The 16,830-nt window shown below is 39.3% G+C and overlaps 1 protein-coding gene across 4 annotated transcripts in view; it reads left to right on the top strand.

Annotated features, from left to right (window-relative positions):
- The window catches only part of Hepacam2 (HEPACAM family member 2), a 39,635-nt gene extending 23,690 nt beyond the window's left edge, over positions 1–15,945 (top strand). For 2 of the 4 annotated variants that reach the window (XM_021627525.2, XM_060374005.1), the window contains exons 5-10: positions 6,327–6,452; positions 6,557–6,581; positions 6,671–6,708; positions 7,988–8,061; positions 10,867–10,976; positions 15,301–15,945. In XM_021627525.2, the coding sequence (XP_021483200.1) occupies positions 6,327–6,452; positions 6,557–6,581; positions 6,671–6,708; positions 7,988–8,061; positions 10,867–10,976; positions 15,301–15,304 (377 nt within the window). In that variant the 3' untranslated portion in view covers positions 15,305–15,945. Of the gene's footprint in view, positions 1–6,326; positions 6,453–6,556; positions 6,582–6,670; positions 6,709–7,987; positions 8,062–10,866; positions 10,981–15,300 lie in introns of those variants that run through there. The other 2 variants (XM_021627524.2, XM_060374006.1) reach the window with 1 other exon arrangement.
- Positions 15,946–16,830: the final 885 nt, after the last annotated feature.

Here is a 16,830-nt window from a genome sequence, read left to right as displayed (position 1 = left end):
GGTGGGTGGATCTCTGTGAGTTCCAGGCCAGCCTGGTCTACAGAGCGAGTTCTAGAACAGCCAAGACTACAGAGAGAAATCCTGTCTCAAAACCCCAGCCCCCACCCCAAAGGTATTTTCTCAAGTGGCTGAGGCAGGAAGAATCCTCTGTCAATTTTAAGACCAGCATGGAGTACATAGCATGATCTTATCTTAAAATAGACAAACAAACAAATTGTTAAGACACCCGAGACCTACTGGATCTGGAGCTCTAGCTATGGCGTTTGAAGTCAAATAATACTGAGTCCAAGGGCAACAATTACTTCCTACTAAACAATTTTATTCCTTCTCAAGTCTCTGGCAGGGTTGCAGACTAGAGAGTCACAGTTTCACAGCTAGGCTTAAGTTGTTTAAGATTTAAGAAAATGTTTTAAGGTCTAGAAAGATATTTTTAAGTTGATAAATACAAGATATGATAAAGGATGATTTAGTTACAAAACATTAGACTGACCTAGATAGGATAGGTAGTATTTTCTTTAAGATTGCCAAATACAAATGAGCTAAACATTTTGAATGTAACTTTTATATATGACTTTCCTGATTGTTTCATAACTCTTTTTACTGTATGTCATTTATTATAAAGAAAGAAAGTCCATATTCATTTGGTAAAGAAAGTTTTTCCCTCTAAGGAATTTTTAATTCATTAAAAAGATCTTGGAGTGTCGCAAAGAGTTATCAAAGTTTACAAAGCCTACAGGCTGATGAAGAAATGTGTGTTGTGTGTTTTCTTAGAGCTCTTTGCGATTAAAGGTAACCATACTTGTAAAATCAAGTATATTGGGATTCATACATTGTCTTGGTGAACCTTTTTTTGAGGAAGATAATACTGCCTAGAATATTGTTCTACTGTTGTCCAGTAGAACTTTGCACAAAGAAGAAACCGTCAATACCATCACCTTTCAACATGGCAGCCACTAACCTTTCTTAGCTTTATAGCAATACAAACATGGCTATGCCTCTGAGGATTAAAGTTTTAGTTTTAGTTTGCTGTTATTAATTTGAATTTAAATCACACATAACTACATCTTTCTAGTGCCTAACGTATTAGAGAATAAAGCTACAAAATTCTTCCCTAAATTATGCCTCAATAAAAACTGATATGTTTGCCTTGACATCCCTGTAAAGAATATGTTTAAAAAGATTAAGACTAGCGCTCATTAAACCATTATGTGGCACCTATTATGGTCTAAATAAGACATAAGCACTGAGAGTCAAACAGCCCCTGATAAGAATCTCTGCTTAAAATATGTTTCAATTATACAACTAAAGAACATCTTTTGCCTTATAAGTTAATGTATTTTATAAACTCAGCCAGCTTTTCACCATGTAGCTAACTGAAAGATAGTTTAAAACAAGGTGTGTGTGTGTGTGTGTGTGTGCCAGGTCATATATGGAATTGTTTGGTGGCAAACTTGTATCATATTAGACTTGTTCTTTAGGCCCATCGCAAGCAAAAATATAGATGTAATATGTGGCAGTATATTACGGTTAAGACTTCCTCATTTCTTAAACTGTCTGCACTAACGCTCAGCCAGCAAGTTTTCAAAATATCAGAAGCCCCCAGTATTTGACTAAGATCTTATTCCAAAGACAACTACGGTCTTCTTATCAGATAATTGTCTTTAGCGAAGTCTCAAAACCTGTTTGACCTGTACAAAGACTGGCATATGTTATTGTAGTAAATAAGAAGAACAGGTGCTCATTTTCCAGAGTGATCCAGGCTTGAAAACATTAGCGGCCTCATTGTGGTTTTTCAGAGCTGTTTCCCAGTCCTCAGTGTTCACAGAGCCTTGACTCCAGCAACAGTAAAAAGGGGAAGAAAATCAGCACTGCCAATGTGATGTGTTGTGTTCAATGTTTCCGTTTCAAAATGAATGAATTTCTGCAACACAGATTAAGCATACATGAAGTGACACACAAGACCACTGCTTACGAGGTCAGCTGAATACTTACGGAAAATTCACTCTGACAGACAAGCCGTATTCAGACTTGTAGGGAATACTAAATCATTTCTAAGGGTGGGATATTTGCCTTTACCATGTTTCTAAAACCACGCTGAAGTTTCCTGTCTCCAGAGTCAAGTTGCAGGAAATAGATGAATCTCTTTATTTTTTAATGAGGCAAAACTATATAACTGCTTTAAAGTCTCAGCAATAAGATGTAGAGGACAAAGGGAAAAGGACTCAACAATGACTCTAGGGTCACAGACATGGAAAGAAAATAACAAGGCCAGGAAATAATCAAACGTTTTATTGGCAACCTTCAGTTAGGGAGAGAACGGCTGAGAATGTGACAGCTCTCTGTCTTCAGCGTGTGTGAAGCCAGACAGATGGAGACTTCCACCTCTGTGGCCTATGATTCTCATCTAATCTGAGATATTATTAATTGACCTTTCCATAGCTCAGGGGAGATATCTAGAGAAAACAGAGGCAATTGGCAGAGTGACACAGAAAGTACATGACAAAATAACATCTGAATTCAAAGCCTTTCTTTTTAACAATCTTAAACATTTTATTCTTTTAGGTCACTAAGTTATTGATGGGGTTTATTGTCCTTTTAATCAATACATATAGGTTCATGCAGTATACATATAAAACAGTGTAAATGTCTTGCGTCTCACAGTAATGATTCAGGTTTAGTTAATACATTGCAATTTGTATGTGTTTAAAGAAATTTTCTTTGAATAATTTTCTTAACTAATTTAAGTTACAAATATGAAGTACATCTACAAGATGTTCTATTTCGTACTCATGAGAACTAATGAAATAAATAGCTAAAAGTAAAGTCTAGTTGTTTCAAGGAAATAATAGCCATTAGAATAATAAATTAGCGCTTATATTTTAAAAGTAATAGTATTACCATAATTACAGACATTTTAATACACCATATTTAAGATATTAAATGAACCAAAATTACTACAATAAGATGTATTATACCTACATATATACATAATGAGAATATTTATGGAGATGGAGCCATCTGCTTGGAATTGAAAGATTTGTATATGAAAGTATTCAAGTGTATAATTACAAGCAACTGAAGGCATGTGCACACAGCTTAAAAGGTATCTATTATGGATGTGTTTCAGATTTCAGAATTGTAACCCAAATCTTTCCACTATTAAAAAAGTAGGAAAGGATACGAAATAGGAAGAGAAATGGATTAATTTCCCCTATTGACTACAAAATTCTGAACTGTGGGTCACTGAAGACACAGATGGAGGTACTTTAACCTTGACCTCTGAACCCTCAGACCTTGGCTGATGGCTGCTTGAGAACCTACGACAGAATAACTGTGTCTGTCAGGTGGGCCGTGAGAAGCGTGCAAGTCACACAGCACAGAGCACAGCGTCTCCGTCTCCGAGGGGACGTGAGGCAGCTGCCACAATGAGAGAACAGATTGGATAGAGGGGTTCTCAGGACTCCATTCTCGCCCAGAAATAGACACACTGCCTGTGGGACATATGGCTGTCCTGCTTGGGGCACAGCCTCAAACAGCAGGGTAGCGACACCATGGATACCACACCTCTTGCCCATATTTGCACTTGACATGTTCCTCCATTTTATTTGTTTGCTTAAGGAGGGGGCAAATAGCATTTGCACTCTGGCTTTGGTAAATGAGTCGGTCGTGTTTAAATAGTGGGGAGAGTGGCGTGCTGTGTACAACAACATAAACTCTGAAAGAAGAAAAAGCTCTTCCAAATGCCCAGACCTGCACGACAGGTCCCAATATACTCTCTGAGCAATAAGAGCAGAATTTCCCTACTGTCCTATTTTCAAGTCAGAGTTCTAGAAGCTCATCTACCCAAAAGCACACTTGGCTAAGACTGAGAATACAGCAACAGTGCCCTCTGACATGCATTCTAGATAGAGAAATGGAGACAAGGGCAGGAAACCATTGAACTCTAGGTGAGGGGCCAAGAAAGATGGTTTGTTTTCAGAAAATGACAAAGTGCACCCTCCCTCTCCATGAAGACAAGACTGGCCTTCACCTCAACCAAGCTTTGGAACTGACAGGACTCTATCACTACAAGGTGGGTCTCTGGTTGCAGACAGAGAGAAGCCAATGGGAGGAAGTGAGAGAGCAATAAAAAAGGAGTCTAAGGACATAAAAAAAGAAAGAGGAATGGGAAGGTGGTGATCCTCTGTAGAAGGGGATCTAAAAATTTAAACACTTAAATACCTGTCCAGGTGGGAAAAAGTTAAAATTGAAGGATGTGGAAAAGTATGTTCTTTGTGGCTTAGAGTAAGACAGCCAACTATTGTATGTTAAACCTGTTTTTACATTTACACACACACAAATAATAAACCTTTTTTTTTTTCATTGGATTTTTTCTGGGTTCTCATGCCAAAAGAAGGAAGAGGTTAGGGCCTTGATACCAGCTAGAGGGAGAACATGTCTCCAGAGAGAGATTGTTTCTTACAACAGAATACTTTTGATGTTGTGGAGTTCTTTTATCCATAGTCAACCTATGATGCCATTCAACCATGATGTGACAAAATTAGACTTCAAATAAAATGTTTGATTAAAATCCAGTTCATCAGAGAAATTGCTTGTGTCACTCATGAACAAACAGGGTATTAATATGACCACTGGTGGATAGTTAATAGGATCACAGTGGCCCCCAAAAATGGCACAGAATTTCTCATAATAAAAAAACATCCTTGTCTCTCAAACTTAAAAGGTATATAAGAAGAGCAGTGTGTGTTCAAATTAGAGGAGACAGCATGGTTTTCATAACCTGTCTCCTGGAATTTGGTGTACAAGCTATACCACAGCAGGAAAAGACTGGACATTTTCAAATGATAGTATTCTCTAGGGGAAAACCAAGATGTTTTTAGATAGCCCTATATTAAGACAAGGAGATGGGGAAGGGCTGGCACTCATTTTCACCCCTGGAGACATTAACAGAACCTTTACGGAGGAAGAGGAAGAGGATGCTGGCTGGGCACTTATTGAAGAAATGAGTTGCCACCATATTCCTCACCACACCCAGATTCTCAGGCTTTGTCTGGAATGGAAGTAGCATTACAGTTCTTGAATTATGATTTCAGGGAACATCGATCCAGGTAGACAGGCGACTGCCACAACTCATTTCCACATCAGTATCCGAGCTAGTTGCATGATAAAGATTACAGTCACTTCCTTCTCTACGGGTTAATATGTTACCAACCATCTCATAGTCCAGACCTCGTATTAACATAACCACAATCAGTAAGTTGTTTCAAACAGCACTGGGAGGAGGCAGAATGAAACACAAAAAGGCCTGGGATTATCCCCAACCTTATAAACTGAGTGACTTTTGCAAGCCTCAGCTTCCTCATCCAGAAGAGGAATATTAATTAATTAATATTAATATGTTAATATTAATTACAGTAATATAATATAATTGCCCTTTAATAAGATTGCCAAGGTATTCAGCTATTACTGTAGACCATGCATCCTTAACCCAGAGCCTGGTATTTTGTAAGCATTCAGCGTCTGTATTATATCTACTAGCACCATAGCTAATACTGTTCTAGTAATAAAAGCAATGGCCTACAAAATAAAGTAAATTTTAGATGCAAGGTGGGATTTTACATTTGAGTTTTCATTTCATCGTCATGAGTGTGTGTGTGTGTGTGTGTGTGTGTGTGTGGTGCACACGTGGAAGTCAGAAGACAATTTTCAAGAGGAAAGTTTCTCTTTCCACAGTGGGTTCCAGTGCCAAACTCCAGTAGGTCCTCAAGTTTGTACCGAGCGCTTTTACCAGCTGAGCCAGCTGGCAGTCCTGACTTTAAATATTTTATTGAAATTTGCATGCACATGCTATTTGGGAAATTGGCATTTCTTGATTGGTTTTTTAAAAAAGGAGTAAAGTGTATTTGAAATAAGCACCCTTCCTCTCATATCCTTAAATATATACTTTCATGTCCCTGAAAGGGTCACAACCTTGGATCACACTAAAACAGCAAGGGCGCAGGACGAGAGGACCCTGCATCTGAGGGCATAGAGACAAAGAGCTGAAAAGGATATGGGAAGGTGGCAAACACGCGTGGAAAATGCGGCAGGAGCAATTTTCTAGGGCTAGCACATTATGTCAGTATTTCCCAGGTACCAGCCACATCGCCAATCACAAATATCCCCAGGGAGTTCGGGGTTTAGGTTTTAAATGAACATACCCCACCCATTTGGGGACGAAGGAGAGAGAAAGGAGAGGAAGAGGGGCAGGCAATGGTGTTTTATTTAAGTAGAGAGTAGCCATAAGCGTTTCAGATAATATAGTAATTTATAACTATTTTTTTTAGGACTGGAGAAGCTTGCACAAAAAGGAAAATCACTGTCTCCATTAGCGAGTATAACTGGAATATCACTGTTTTTGATTATATCCATGTGTCTTCTTTTTCTGTGGAAAAAGTATCAACCTTACAAAGGTAGGTTAAAAATGGGGGGGGGGATAATACATTTTATTCTTCTAATCAGTTCTAAGCACTCTAAAACAATACCTTTCTGTATTTTTCCCTTTCTTTTCCTATAGCTATAAAACAGAAGCTAGAAGGCAGGTAATGCGTATGTTTCTGTGAAACAAACACGTTTTAAAACTTTTCCCTCAGTGATAGCCCTGGATTAACATGTCTGTTTGTCTTTTCAGACCAGAGTCAGAATACAGAAAGGCCCAAACATTTTCAGGTAATGGCCAGACTGGGAAGGAGTGTAATCTATAGTGATGAATATTAATTATCAGCGTTTTTTGCTGGTGTTTACAGATACCACTGTCAATGTCGTAACATCAGCCGCTGGTGTCAGCACAACCACAATCCCTACATTGTCCTGTGTCTTCCCGTAAAAAAGTACAGCCTCTGCTGCAGTTCTGTGTAAGCCACACAGGTCTGTAGGGTAAGCTGGGGAAGGACTCCCCTCTCCTCCATTCACAGGCAAGACAAGTGAAGATCAGGAACAGTGAAGTTCCTCAGCCCTCTTATCGTCAGTCTGTAAGCTCAAAGGGGGCCTTTTGTAGTTTCTGAAGGACATACAATTCCGGCACCCTGTCCTAAGGAGAGGGAAAAATAGAGGTATGATCAGGGCCTGGGCTGCTCCTTTGTTCCCAGCTGACCCTTGACCTTCACTGTTGACTCTGTACCGAGCTGTCCTGAGTTAACAATGGAGGTTATGCTTATGACAGCGGTGTCGCCGAGAGCCAGGTTTCAGTCCTATATCTGACATATCTTCCTTGGGAAAAAAATTTTTTTCCTCTGCCTCAAATACCTTATCTATTTAAAGGATATTTTTTTAAACTTCCTTCTGGACCTGCTACCAGAATTCAAATAAAATGACATGAAGAATGGCTCTTAATTTAAAAAAAAAAAAAAGGCTCTCCCTCTTAGCCAGTCCTTGCTCTCTTACAATAACTGGGTGTCACAGAGGGGAAGAGTTCCAAGACCATCCAGCTCCTCCCAACCACCTCCAACTTCTTCACTTCCCAGATAAAGTCTGGGTAATATCCCTATTGTGCTGCAGCAGGTTTTTTTTATTTGTGTAGTTCCTGTTTTAACTCATTTTTTTTTTCAAACGTTCTCTGTTAGATCTATCAAAGCACAGTAGATATCATGGGTAGATAAAAGTTGCTGTGGCCTCTAGGCTGAGGCCTCAGTGTTCTTGAATCCCCCGATCTTGTCCACATATGCATATTTGAGTATGTAACACAATATTCCAACGTCAACCCTTAGGAATAATTGGTCAAGTTCAGTTTCATTTCTGTCTCTTGAGAAGGACTTATTCCCAAAACCATTCAATCCCAATATGACCGTAGAGGACTAGGAAATAGTAAATGGATTCATGCAAACGTTACTTCAAACAGACAATAAAGATAAGTTCTTTGGATGTTCCCAAGAAACAAAAATAAATGCATAAAGTTGTAAGTATTAGAGGAAAGCATTGCTTCTCTAAGTAGTGTCCCTTTTCCTTTCAGGCCATGAAGATGCTCTGGGTGACTTCGGAATATACGAATTTGTGACTTTCCCGGATGCGTCTGGTGTGCTCAGGGTTGGTTTTCCTAGTAGCCGATTAACCAGGAAGTAGAGTTCTGCTTTCCCAGAGGTGTAAGCAGCATTCGCTTAAGAACTACCCAAAAGCTTCAGGAGCCCTCGCTGCATCCTACTGTCTGCTGAGACTTTCGGGGCCGAGGCATTTTTCTCATTTTCATTCTCTTATAGAGATAGTAAAGCTGTCACAAATAAGGATAGACACTCCTTACCTGTATATGCAATGAACAGAGGAATTAACTACAGAGAAAAGAAAAGCAGAGGCTCTGGAGCCCCTGGCTTAAGTTACCCCATGTTATTTCAATGACCTCGGCCCTTCACTTTGCAGGACTCTCTCTATTCCTCACGTTCCTTCCCTTCTGCCTCATAATTCTCAACAGCTTTTCAAAGATATTCAATCACATTCTTGAAGCTACTTGCTTGTCATAAGGAAGTTATCGTATAGTAAATACATTTTTATTATTGCCCTAAAGGTGCAATCATTTTAAAAGGCAGGGGCTTTTATAGTTGAAACCATTTGGTTTCAGTAAGTCTCTTTTAAAAAATCGTAAAAAAAAAAAATCAGTTTCATGCAAAATGTGCCCCTGAACTATTAGCTCATGAGCACTTACAGAGCTGTAAAAGACCAGTTTTTCCTCTATCTCCTTATTCCCCTGTAATAGTCCACTTATGGATGGAACAAAAAAAAAAAAAAAACGGATTGCTTGCTTCTGGGTGTTCTTTCTTCCATTTTTTCAGAAAAGAACTATTTGCTATTAGGGAATAGTCCCTTTGTTCTAAGCGTTCTATCACCCTGTGTGCTTCATCCAGTGAGTTTCCTGGCTACAGAGTTTATTTCAGAAATGTCCTGTGAGTAATGGAGAAGAGTTGATTGGATTTCATCCTCCCTGGGGGTGAGTCAGTTAGCGCCCATGTTGTCACAGAGGAGGGCACCTGACAAAGGCTTTGCAGCACCCTCTTCAATCTTAGGCAGGATCGTTTCACTCTCTGCTTGCACAACCAAAAAGATAAAAATAAGTATGTGGTTGATCCATTAACTAAAAGAACTTTCATGATGTTGTAAAACTTCCTTTTCGGGTGTATCTTCAAAAATTAGAGCAGGGACTGAAGAGGTAAAAAGACTTACTGAGTTTTGAAACATAGAGTTTGTTTAAAAAAAAAACAAACATATTTTATTCTTAGTAGTTGACCATACAGGAGTGAAGTTTATGTAAGAAATTTACATTTAGCCTGGTGATTAACACTGGGGTGCATAGTATGAGGCATTAATTAAAGCATCTGTTGGTTCTAAGTACTTCAGTGTCAGCGATTTGAAGCAGAAAAATGCCCTTGAGTAGCATCTCAGAAGCTTTTCTTAACTCTGTAATGCACAGTATAACTTGATTTGAAACTATTCTGATTTTCGAATCAGAAATTCGTAAGAATTTTTCTGACGTTCTTAACTGGCCATGTCAGGTGCTTTGGAGATGAAGTGAGAAATCAAAGCAGACAGCTGAAGGGGAGAAATGAGGACAATGATGTGGGGAGGAGGATGTGAATGTGAAGAAACCATAGTGGCACTTACATATGAAGATTGGAAGTCCAAGGCCATGAACATAAGAAGAAAACAACTACTAACAAAAGAAAAATTCTCAAAATTATCCTTAAGGGGGGAAATAAGTTTAATTACTGATTTGCTTTCATCTCAGAAATCAAAACAATTTCTTTTATTGTAGTACACATAAGACCAATCACTCTCTCTTTACCTGTTGTACATTTCATTATCCGTTTAGCACATCTTCCAGGAGTTGGGCAGAAGGCAAATGCATAAAATTAACAGAGTTGCTATTACTCAGCAGTTCTAAGATCAGATTGTGTATGTTAACATACATCTACCATAGCCCCTGACCATCTTCACGCCAAGGGAAATGGATTATAAATCAATTCTAAGTCAATTTATAAATCAATTATAAATTCTATCAAATTCTCAACACAAAATGACTAGAGAAGTCACGGGTCATGGCCGTAGCGCTTTCTTTGAGAACTTTAGTAAGAGGAATGAAAACAGTTTCCAAGACCACATGAAATGAATGCATCCCAATACAGCTTGGTGGAGTATGAACACACGCCTCCCTTGTAACCCAGCTGACACTTCTCTAGGGGGTGCTGTGTAAATATGAAGGGCCACAGGGGAACAGAAATGTGCTTAAAAAGGGAGTGAGTAGGAAGACCAGACTGACAAGAAACCGGAAGACAATGTTTGTAGAAAGAAAGAAGTTGTAAGCTAGAAGGAATAGGAGGAAAAAACACACAATGCAGGTTTCAACAAAGTGAGGCTTTTTCCCAGAGAAATTCGCTGCATTCTTTCATGTTCAACTAAGCCTTTAGCTTTCAGAGTCATCCCCACACTAAAACCAAACCCTTTGTCTTTTTACTCACTTGCAATATGATTAGGACTTTTAGCTTTACATTATTCTTTCTGATAAGCCAATCTTGCAAAATGTGTTCAAAAGAGCAGTTAAAAATATAATGTAATAGTTATATGTGCTCCCTGGTTCTAAGCTAAGCTGGGGTTTTCTTTTGCTACTTTTCTTTTTATTATTTTTTGTACAATATTTCCAGCTTCTTAAATGATTTTTTTTTTAAAAAAAAAAAAGCTGTCGATTTATCAAGCTATTCCTGAAACCACACAGTGTGAGTGCAGGAAACTATAGCCAGGAGGAAGTCACTTTTCAGAGGGGGTGAGGGTCCATTCTCTCTTACACTGCTGCCTGTTTCCGGCTAATCTTGGGTTACATCTTTTCTTTTAATATGCTGTATTTTCTAGATGCCAAGTAGGTCCATCCCAGTCTCTGATGGTGTAACACGGCCAGATTTTCATGGAACAATTTATGAAGTTATTCAGCACATGCCTGTACAACAGCAAGACCATGAGGAGTAAGTATGAGTTTGCGTTTGGTGGGTGCAAGGGAGGCTCTCGGTGGTCAGTTTCCTGCATGCCTGAAGATGTAGTGAGAGCCCCCAAAAATGTTAAAACAGGAAACCGCATCTTCAAAATGCAAAATTCTTCAAGATACACCCTCACTAGAAAATAATTTTGAAAAAAAAAAAATGAAACAGGCAAGTACAGAAATACCACCCAGAGCTGCGCACGTGGGCAGGTGGGCAAGAAGCAAAGCTCTGGAATTGCCTGTCTGCTGCCTGTGTTTCTCCTTTTCAATGTGTCTCCCAGGAAGCCACATCTGGGTGTGAAAGCCTCAGTGAGGCCACTGCCCAAGCCATTTTAGCTATCCTCCTGACGTCCCAGGGACCATAGTAACTTTATAGCCACAACGCTCTGTCACCTAAAGATAAGGCCAGGCAAGAAGGCTACCAGAGGAGAATGGCCCAGTGAGCATCAAGGGTCCAACACGTTTCCATGCAAGGCCACCTACTTCCAGCTTCTTAAGACTGCTCCCTCTGAGGATAAAACCTACGCAGAAGCCAAAGGCAGTAAACCACCCACCCAGTTAAACTCAAGGCTCTTACTGGAAGATCTGTCTCTTCTTTGCCATGGAGTCTTGACAATCCCACAGTCTTGACACAATGAAGTCAACTTCTGTTTTTGTGTATGTAGCTGCCTGCAGGCCTTAACTGCCACAAATCATCTTCCGCCCTTTCTTTAGTTGCCGTTTGTTGACTTTAAAAAGAACATCAATAGCAGCTTCCCTTCTGGCAAACGGAGCAGCTCCAGCAGAGCAATCCCCCTCACCTCCGGGCGAAAAGTAAAAACAACAGCTGGCAGTACCCAAGCGCAGGGAAAAGCATCTCGTGGAGAAAGAACCCGCCCAACCCACACACAAGGACCATGCAGCTGATCTAGGGCTAACTATGTGACAAGAATCCCATCATCAGAGAAAATACTCCTAGAGTTAGGCAGATAAAAAACAAACAAACCAGTTCCTAATGAAACTAAGAACTTCTGGTTTGAAATTTTAAAAAACTCTTGCCTCGAAGCAGCCTATCTCCAGCACTACAGCATAAAAGGAAGCACCATATCGTGATCACTGAAACAATACCTGGCCTTCTTAACTTTCCGGAATGGGAAGTGGGGGACTGTTTTTGTCCTCATTCTTTTTTTTTCTTTTTTCTTTTTTTTGATTGATATATATTAGTTGTGTATAGTTGTGGGGTACAGTGTACTATTTTGGCCCAGATATACATTGCATAAGGATCAAGTCAGGTTAATTAGCTTGTCTACTGCTATTTCTGAGACCCTGTCCGCTCGCTGTGCAAGGTTGAAGCCAGGGAAAAATAAAAATCACTAAGGCGCCTGGGAAAACGGCTCAGTTTGTCAAGCACTTGCCGTGAGAGCGAGGACCTGAGTTTGGAATTCCAGAGCAGACATAAAAAAAATCACAACAAAGCAGCAAGCACCTGGGACCTCAGTGCTGGGAACCAGAGACTGGAAACACCCAGGAGCTTGTGAGCAAGTCTGTCTAAGCAAGGAGCAAGCTCCAGGTTCAGGGAAACGTTGGCTCCAATAAGCACACACACACACACAAACAAACAAACAAATAAGGTGAAAGCAATTGAGGAAAACAGCCGGCGAAGACCTCTCCGCTTGCACACACATGCATACACACTTGCACATGTATCCACCGACAAATGCATATGCACTCACGGGAGCACATCACGCTTATACATCATGCACACGTACATGCACACACATAAAACTTTTCATGGTATTTTTTTGATCTCTGTTTAAATTTGGTTGGTTTTCTACATAGCCTGTGTTCTAAATCTCTGTTTTTACTGCCAGAATGTTAGCAAGCCAATAAAGACTAAAGGTTTGTCTTTTTAAGAAAGGGTCCTAAAGCTGAAATACATATAAAGTTGTGAATACAGCAGGTACAACCTCAGAATACAAAACAGAGTAAATGACTTAATTTTGCATCTCAAAAAAAAAAAACTGATTTTTAAAACTCTTTCTATGTAGATAGGTGCCTGTAGGAAATGAACAAAATCTTCAAAAATCCTTGGCCCAAATAAAAGTTTATCTCAGGAACAATTTCTGGTGGTTGGAAATGAAGCAGAAATGATTTCTCCAGCACAGGATTATTTTTAAATTGCTACTGAGAACATGGGGCTTGAAGAGGCAGTCACCCCCAGATCATTAGGTCCCTCTGCACTCCAATCCTGGTGCAGCCCCGCCCCTCTTTTCTAAAGTCCTCAAGCCAACTTCCCCCTCTACAATTTCTTTTCAAAACATGCAAAAAGAGCAGCGTCTCTACTACCCCAAGTAATACAGTGTACCTTTTGACTTTATTCTCCTAACACATGCAATCAGGAAGTCAACAATTACAAATTAAAACACAGATTTATACTACCTATTCTAAATTTTAAAAAAAGCAATTAAATAGAATACTTGGTGGGGTTTTTTTTTCATCAAAAATTGTTTCAGATTTATTTTTCAGAAACCCACAAATATTTCCATCGTCTTTCCTGTGTTCCAATGAGAAGGTTAAATAACACTCAGTCTTTTAAGAATTTCATAATTTTGTAGACTCCGTTTTGCTTAACAAAAAGATTTTCCATAAAATAAATATTTGTTCATAGACTAAACGTTGCCTGTAGATGCAGAGATGATTTTTGCTTCCTGATTGCTTATGATTTTCACTGTGCCCTACTAAATTTAAAGATCAATTTCATGAATAGTGAGTAGTAGAGCAGGCTGTTGGCTCTGTCCCATCCTCCTTTCCCAAAGGGAACGAGCTAGCTCTAGGGGAAGAATTCTTTTCTCTAACCTTTATTGAGAGTCTTCTCTAAGGTAAGAAAGCTGGTAAAGTAATTTCATGCTTTGATCCTTGGACTGTTTTTTGTTTTGTTTTTTGATTTGTTTCCAATTTGTTTTGGTTTTTTTGGAGTACATAGGACTGTTGGAAACTTGGACTGCTGTTTAACAAATCAGTAAATTAGTCTGTGTTCATAAGCTAATACTCAGCTCAATAATTTGTTTATTGAACAAATGCTGTTCATTGATAATGTTAGATGATCTTGACCCAGTATGTTTTGAATCCAACATTGGTTATTAGTATCTTTTTAGAATTTTTATTCAGTATTTTTCACAATATATTTTGATCATATTCTTTCCAACTCTTTCTATAGCCTCTCCACCTCCCTACATACCCAAATACGTGTTCTTTCTCTATCTGGAAAAAAAAAATCAAAACAGATTTTTTTTTAAAGGAAAACAAAAAGAAGAAAGAAAGAAAAACAACAAGACAAAACAATTACGAAAACAAAACAAAAAGTCCTCCCAACTACAAAAAAAAAAAAAGTAGTCTGTTTTGAGTTGGCTAAGTACTCCTGGGTATGGGCCTACCCAAGTGTATGGTTGATATGCCCAGTGACCCACCATTGGGGAAAACTGATTTTCCCTTTCCCAGCTGGTATCAATTGCAAGTAGCTTTTCAGTTCGAGGTAGGACTTCACGTTTACTTCCCTCTCTCAGTGCTGGCATTTCATCCGGTTTGAACCAGTGCAGGTCTTGTGTGTGCTGTCACAGACGGTGAGTTCACACATGCATCAGCCCTGTTGTGTCTGGAAGAATATCTATTTCCTTGGCATCATCACCACCACTTCCTCCCAGCTCGTAGAATGCTGCCTCCCCTCTTCAGCAAAGTTGCCTGAGCCTGGAGAGGAGGGGTTTGACCCACTAAGGGCTGAGTTCTCAAAGTCTTTAACTCCCTGTACAATGCCCAGTTGTGGGTATCTCTTTGTCCATTACCATCTACTGCAAGAGGAAGCTTCCCTGATGAGAGCTGAGAAGAGTTCTGGTATGCAGATATAGTGATATATCATTAGGATTCATTTTATTGCTATGTTCCTTTGGCAGAATAGTCATAGTAGGTTTTCCTCTAGGACCATCACCTCTTTAGTCTCAGATTCTTGGCCACTTCAATAGTGTCACATAAGGGTTCTGTCTCATAGAGAGAGCCTTAACCCAATCAAAATGTGGTTGGTTACTCACATGTATTATCTTGAAAACACGACGTTTACCTAATTAAAACTTGAGTTTCAGAATGTAATTATCTACAAAACGATTGTTTACCCTTTTTACTATTGATTGATAAATACAGTTTTCTTAAATCAGCTCAAAACACTCATATTCTTCATCTTCACAGCTATGGATAGGAGAGAGGTAATATTAAGGTTCTTTTTATCTGTAAGTCTGGAAATCTACAGAACACCTAATGTGTTTCCTGTATCTCTTCATCAGGTGAGAGTCTATGGGCAGAAGAGTGCATTGGAGTGAAATAACAGAGGGACATTTTGAAAGAAAACAGCTGGAATCTGTGAAAAAATAAAATGCCAGCAACTCTTAGTCACACTTCTAAATGCAGAATAGAGGTACCAGTGCAGACTGATTGGCAGGTTTCTGAGACTCATGCCAGGGGCTGTGTGACCAAGGAATGTGGTGGGAATATTCCTCTGGAAACAGTGTTTATTATCCAGACTGGGAAGAATGAACGAGGAAGACGAGAATGAAGGTCCCCCGTTGCTCCCTATTGAAAGTTTCAAAAATCCCAGCTATGACTCACCTACACCCAACTCTTGTCAGTGCCACTGAAAAACTTGGAGATGTGACCTTGGTAAATGTTCGTGATAAGCTTTGTTTTATTAAATGCTCATTACAGTCGTGAAAATACCTTTTTTTTTTTTGGTCCCAAATTGATTTCTTGTTATTTGTGTCACAAAATATTAAGGTTGTAAGACTGTGCCTTTTCCCTGGTTCTCAATGAACTGTGTTATCAATGGTGTTTTCTGAAAGACTGGCAAAATGTTTAAGGAAATTGTTAAAGTCTCGTTTTCATTTGTGTTCAAACAAAGAGAAAATTGAAATAAATTGTTCTGTTTGCTTTCACATAGCCTTGATTCTTTAGGTTGTAAAGTCTTACTTTAAAGTCAGATTAAAGAGTTGAGATTTTTTTTTTAATTCTTATTTTCCATTCTGCAAATAAAACAGACATGACGGGAAATTATTAAAAAATCAGAACCTGTTCTCTTTTTATTTTATGCAGAAAAAAAAACATCTTAGTAGAATTTCTTTTAAAAATATTTGAAGCGACGCGCTCTGCTTGCCTAGTCCCACGCTGTCATGAAGGTTTGTGGTGAGCGTGAGCAGAGAGAGAGAGCTGAGTTTCCCAGCTCCTTTCTAGCTCCGCTACACTTAGAGATCTTTCTGATGTAAACGCCAGTCTTTGCTACCACAGATACTGTACCTAATAAAAACATGAACTTCTCTGACTACTTCTCTGATGCATGCACATATGCATGCATCCGGGTACGCACAACACTGGCTCTCACACAATTAAAATCCCTGTCTTACCTTGCAGAAACAACCTCTCAGGATCTCCCTGCATTATTCATACATGTGCCACACTCCTTGAAGCCCCAGAAAAGGTTTATAGTAGCTCATACAAATGTGCAGACTTAAGAGTCAAATATAACACAAAAATAAAGTTGTGAAAGAAGAAGGGGAAAAAACAAAAAACAAAAAACAAAAAACAGATGATAGACACAATGAGAGCCAAAGTAAAAGCGGAAGTGAGGTTAGGACTAGTGTGCTGAATTCCCCTCCCTGGAATGTTGTTTTATGCGGCCAAGATCAAGAGACACAACTGCAGGTGGGTCTCGGGATGGCCGTCTTGGCTGCCCAAGAGTCCCTGAGTGCCCCAAGCAGCTGTCCATGTTGACAGTCAGCCAGCAACCTGACTACCCACCTCAGCCTCCCCTTCTCCTCCCCTTG

This window comes from Meriones unguiculatus, chromosome 21, assembly GCF_030254825.1.
Source record: "Meriones unguiculatus strain TT.TT164.6M chromosome 21, Bangor_MerUng_6.1, whole genome shotgun sequence".
Lineage (NCBI taxonomy): Eukaryota > Metazoa > Chordata > Mammalia > Rodentia > Muridae > Meriones > Meriones unguiculatus.
This window is presented reverse-complemented; position numbering and strand designations above follow the sequence as displayed.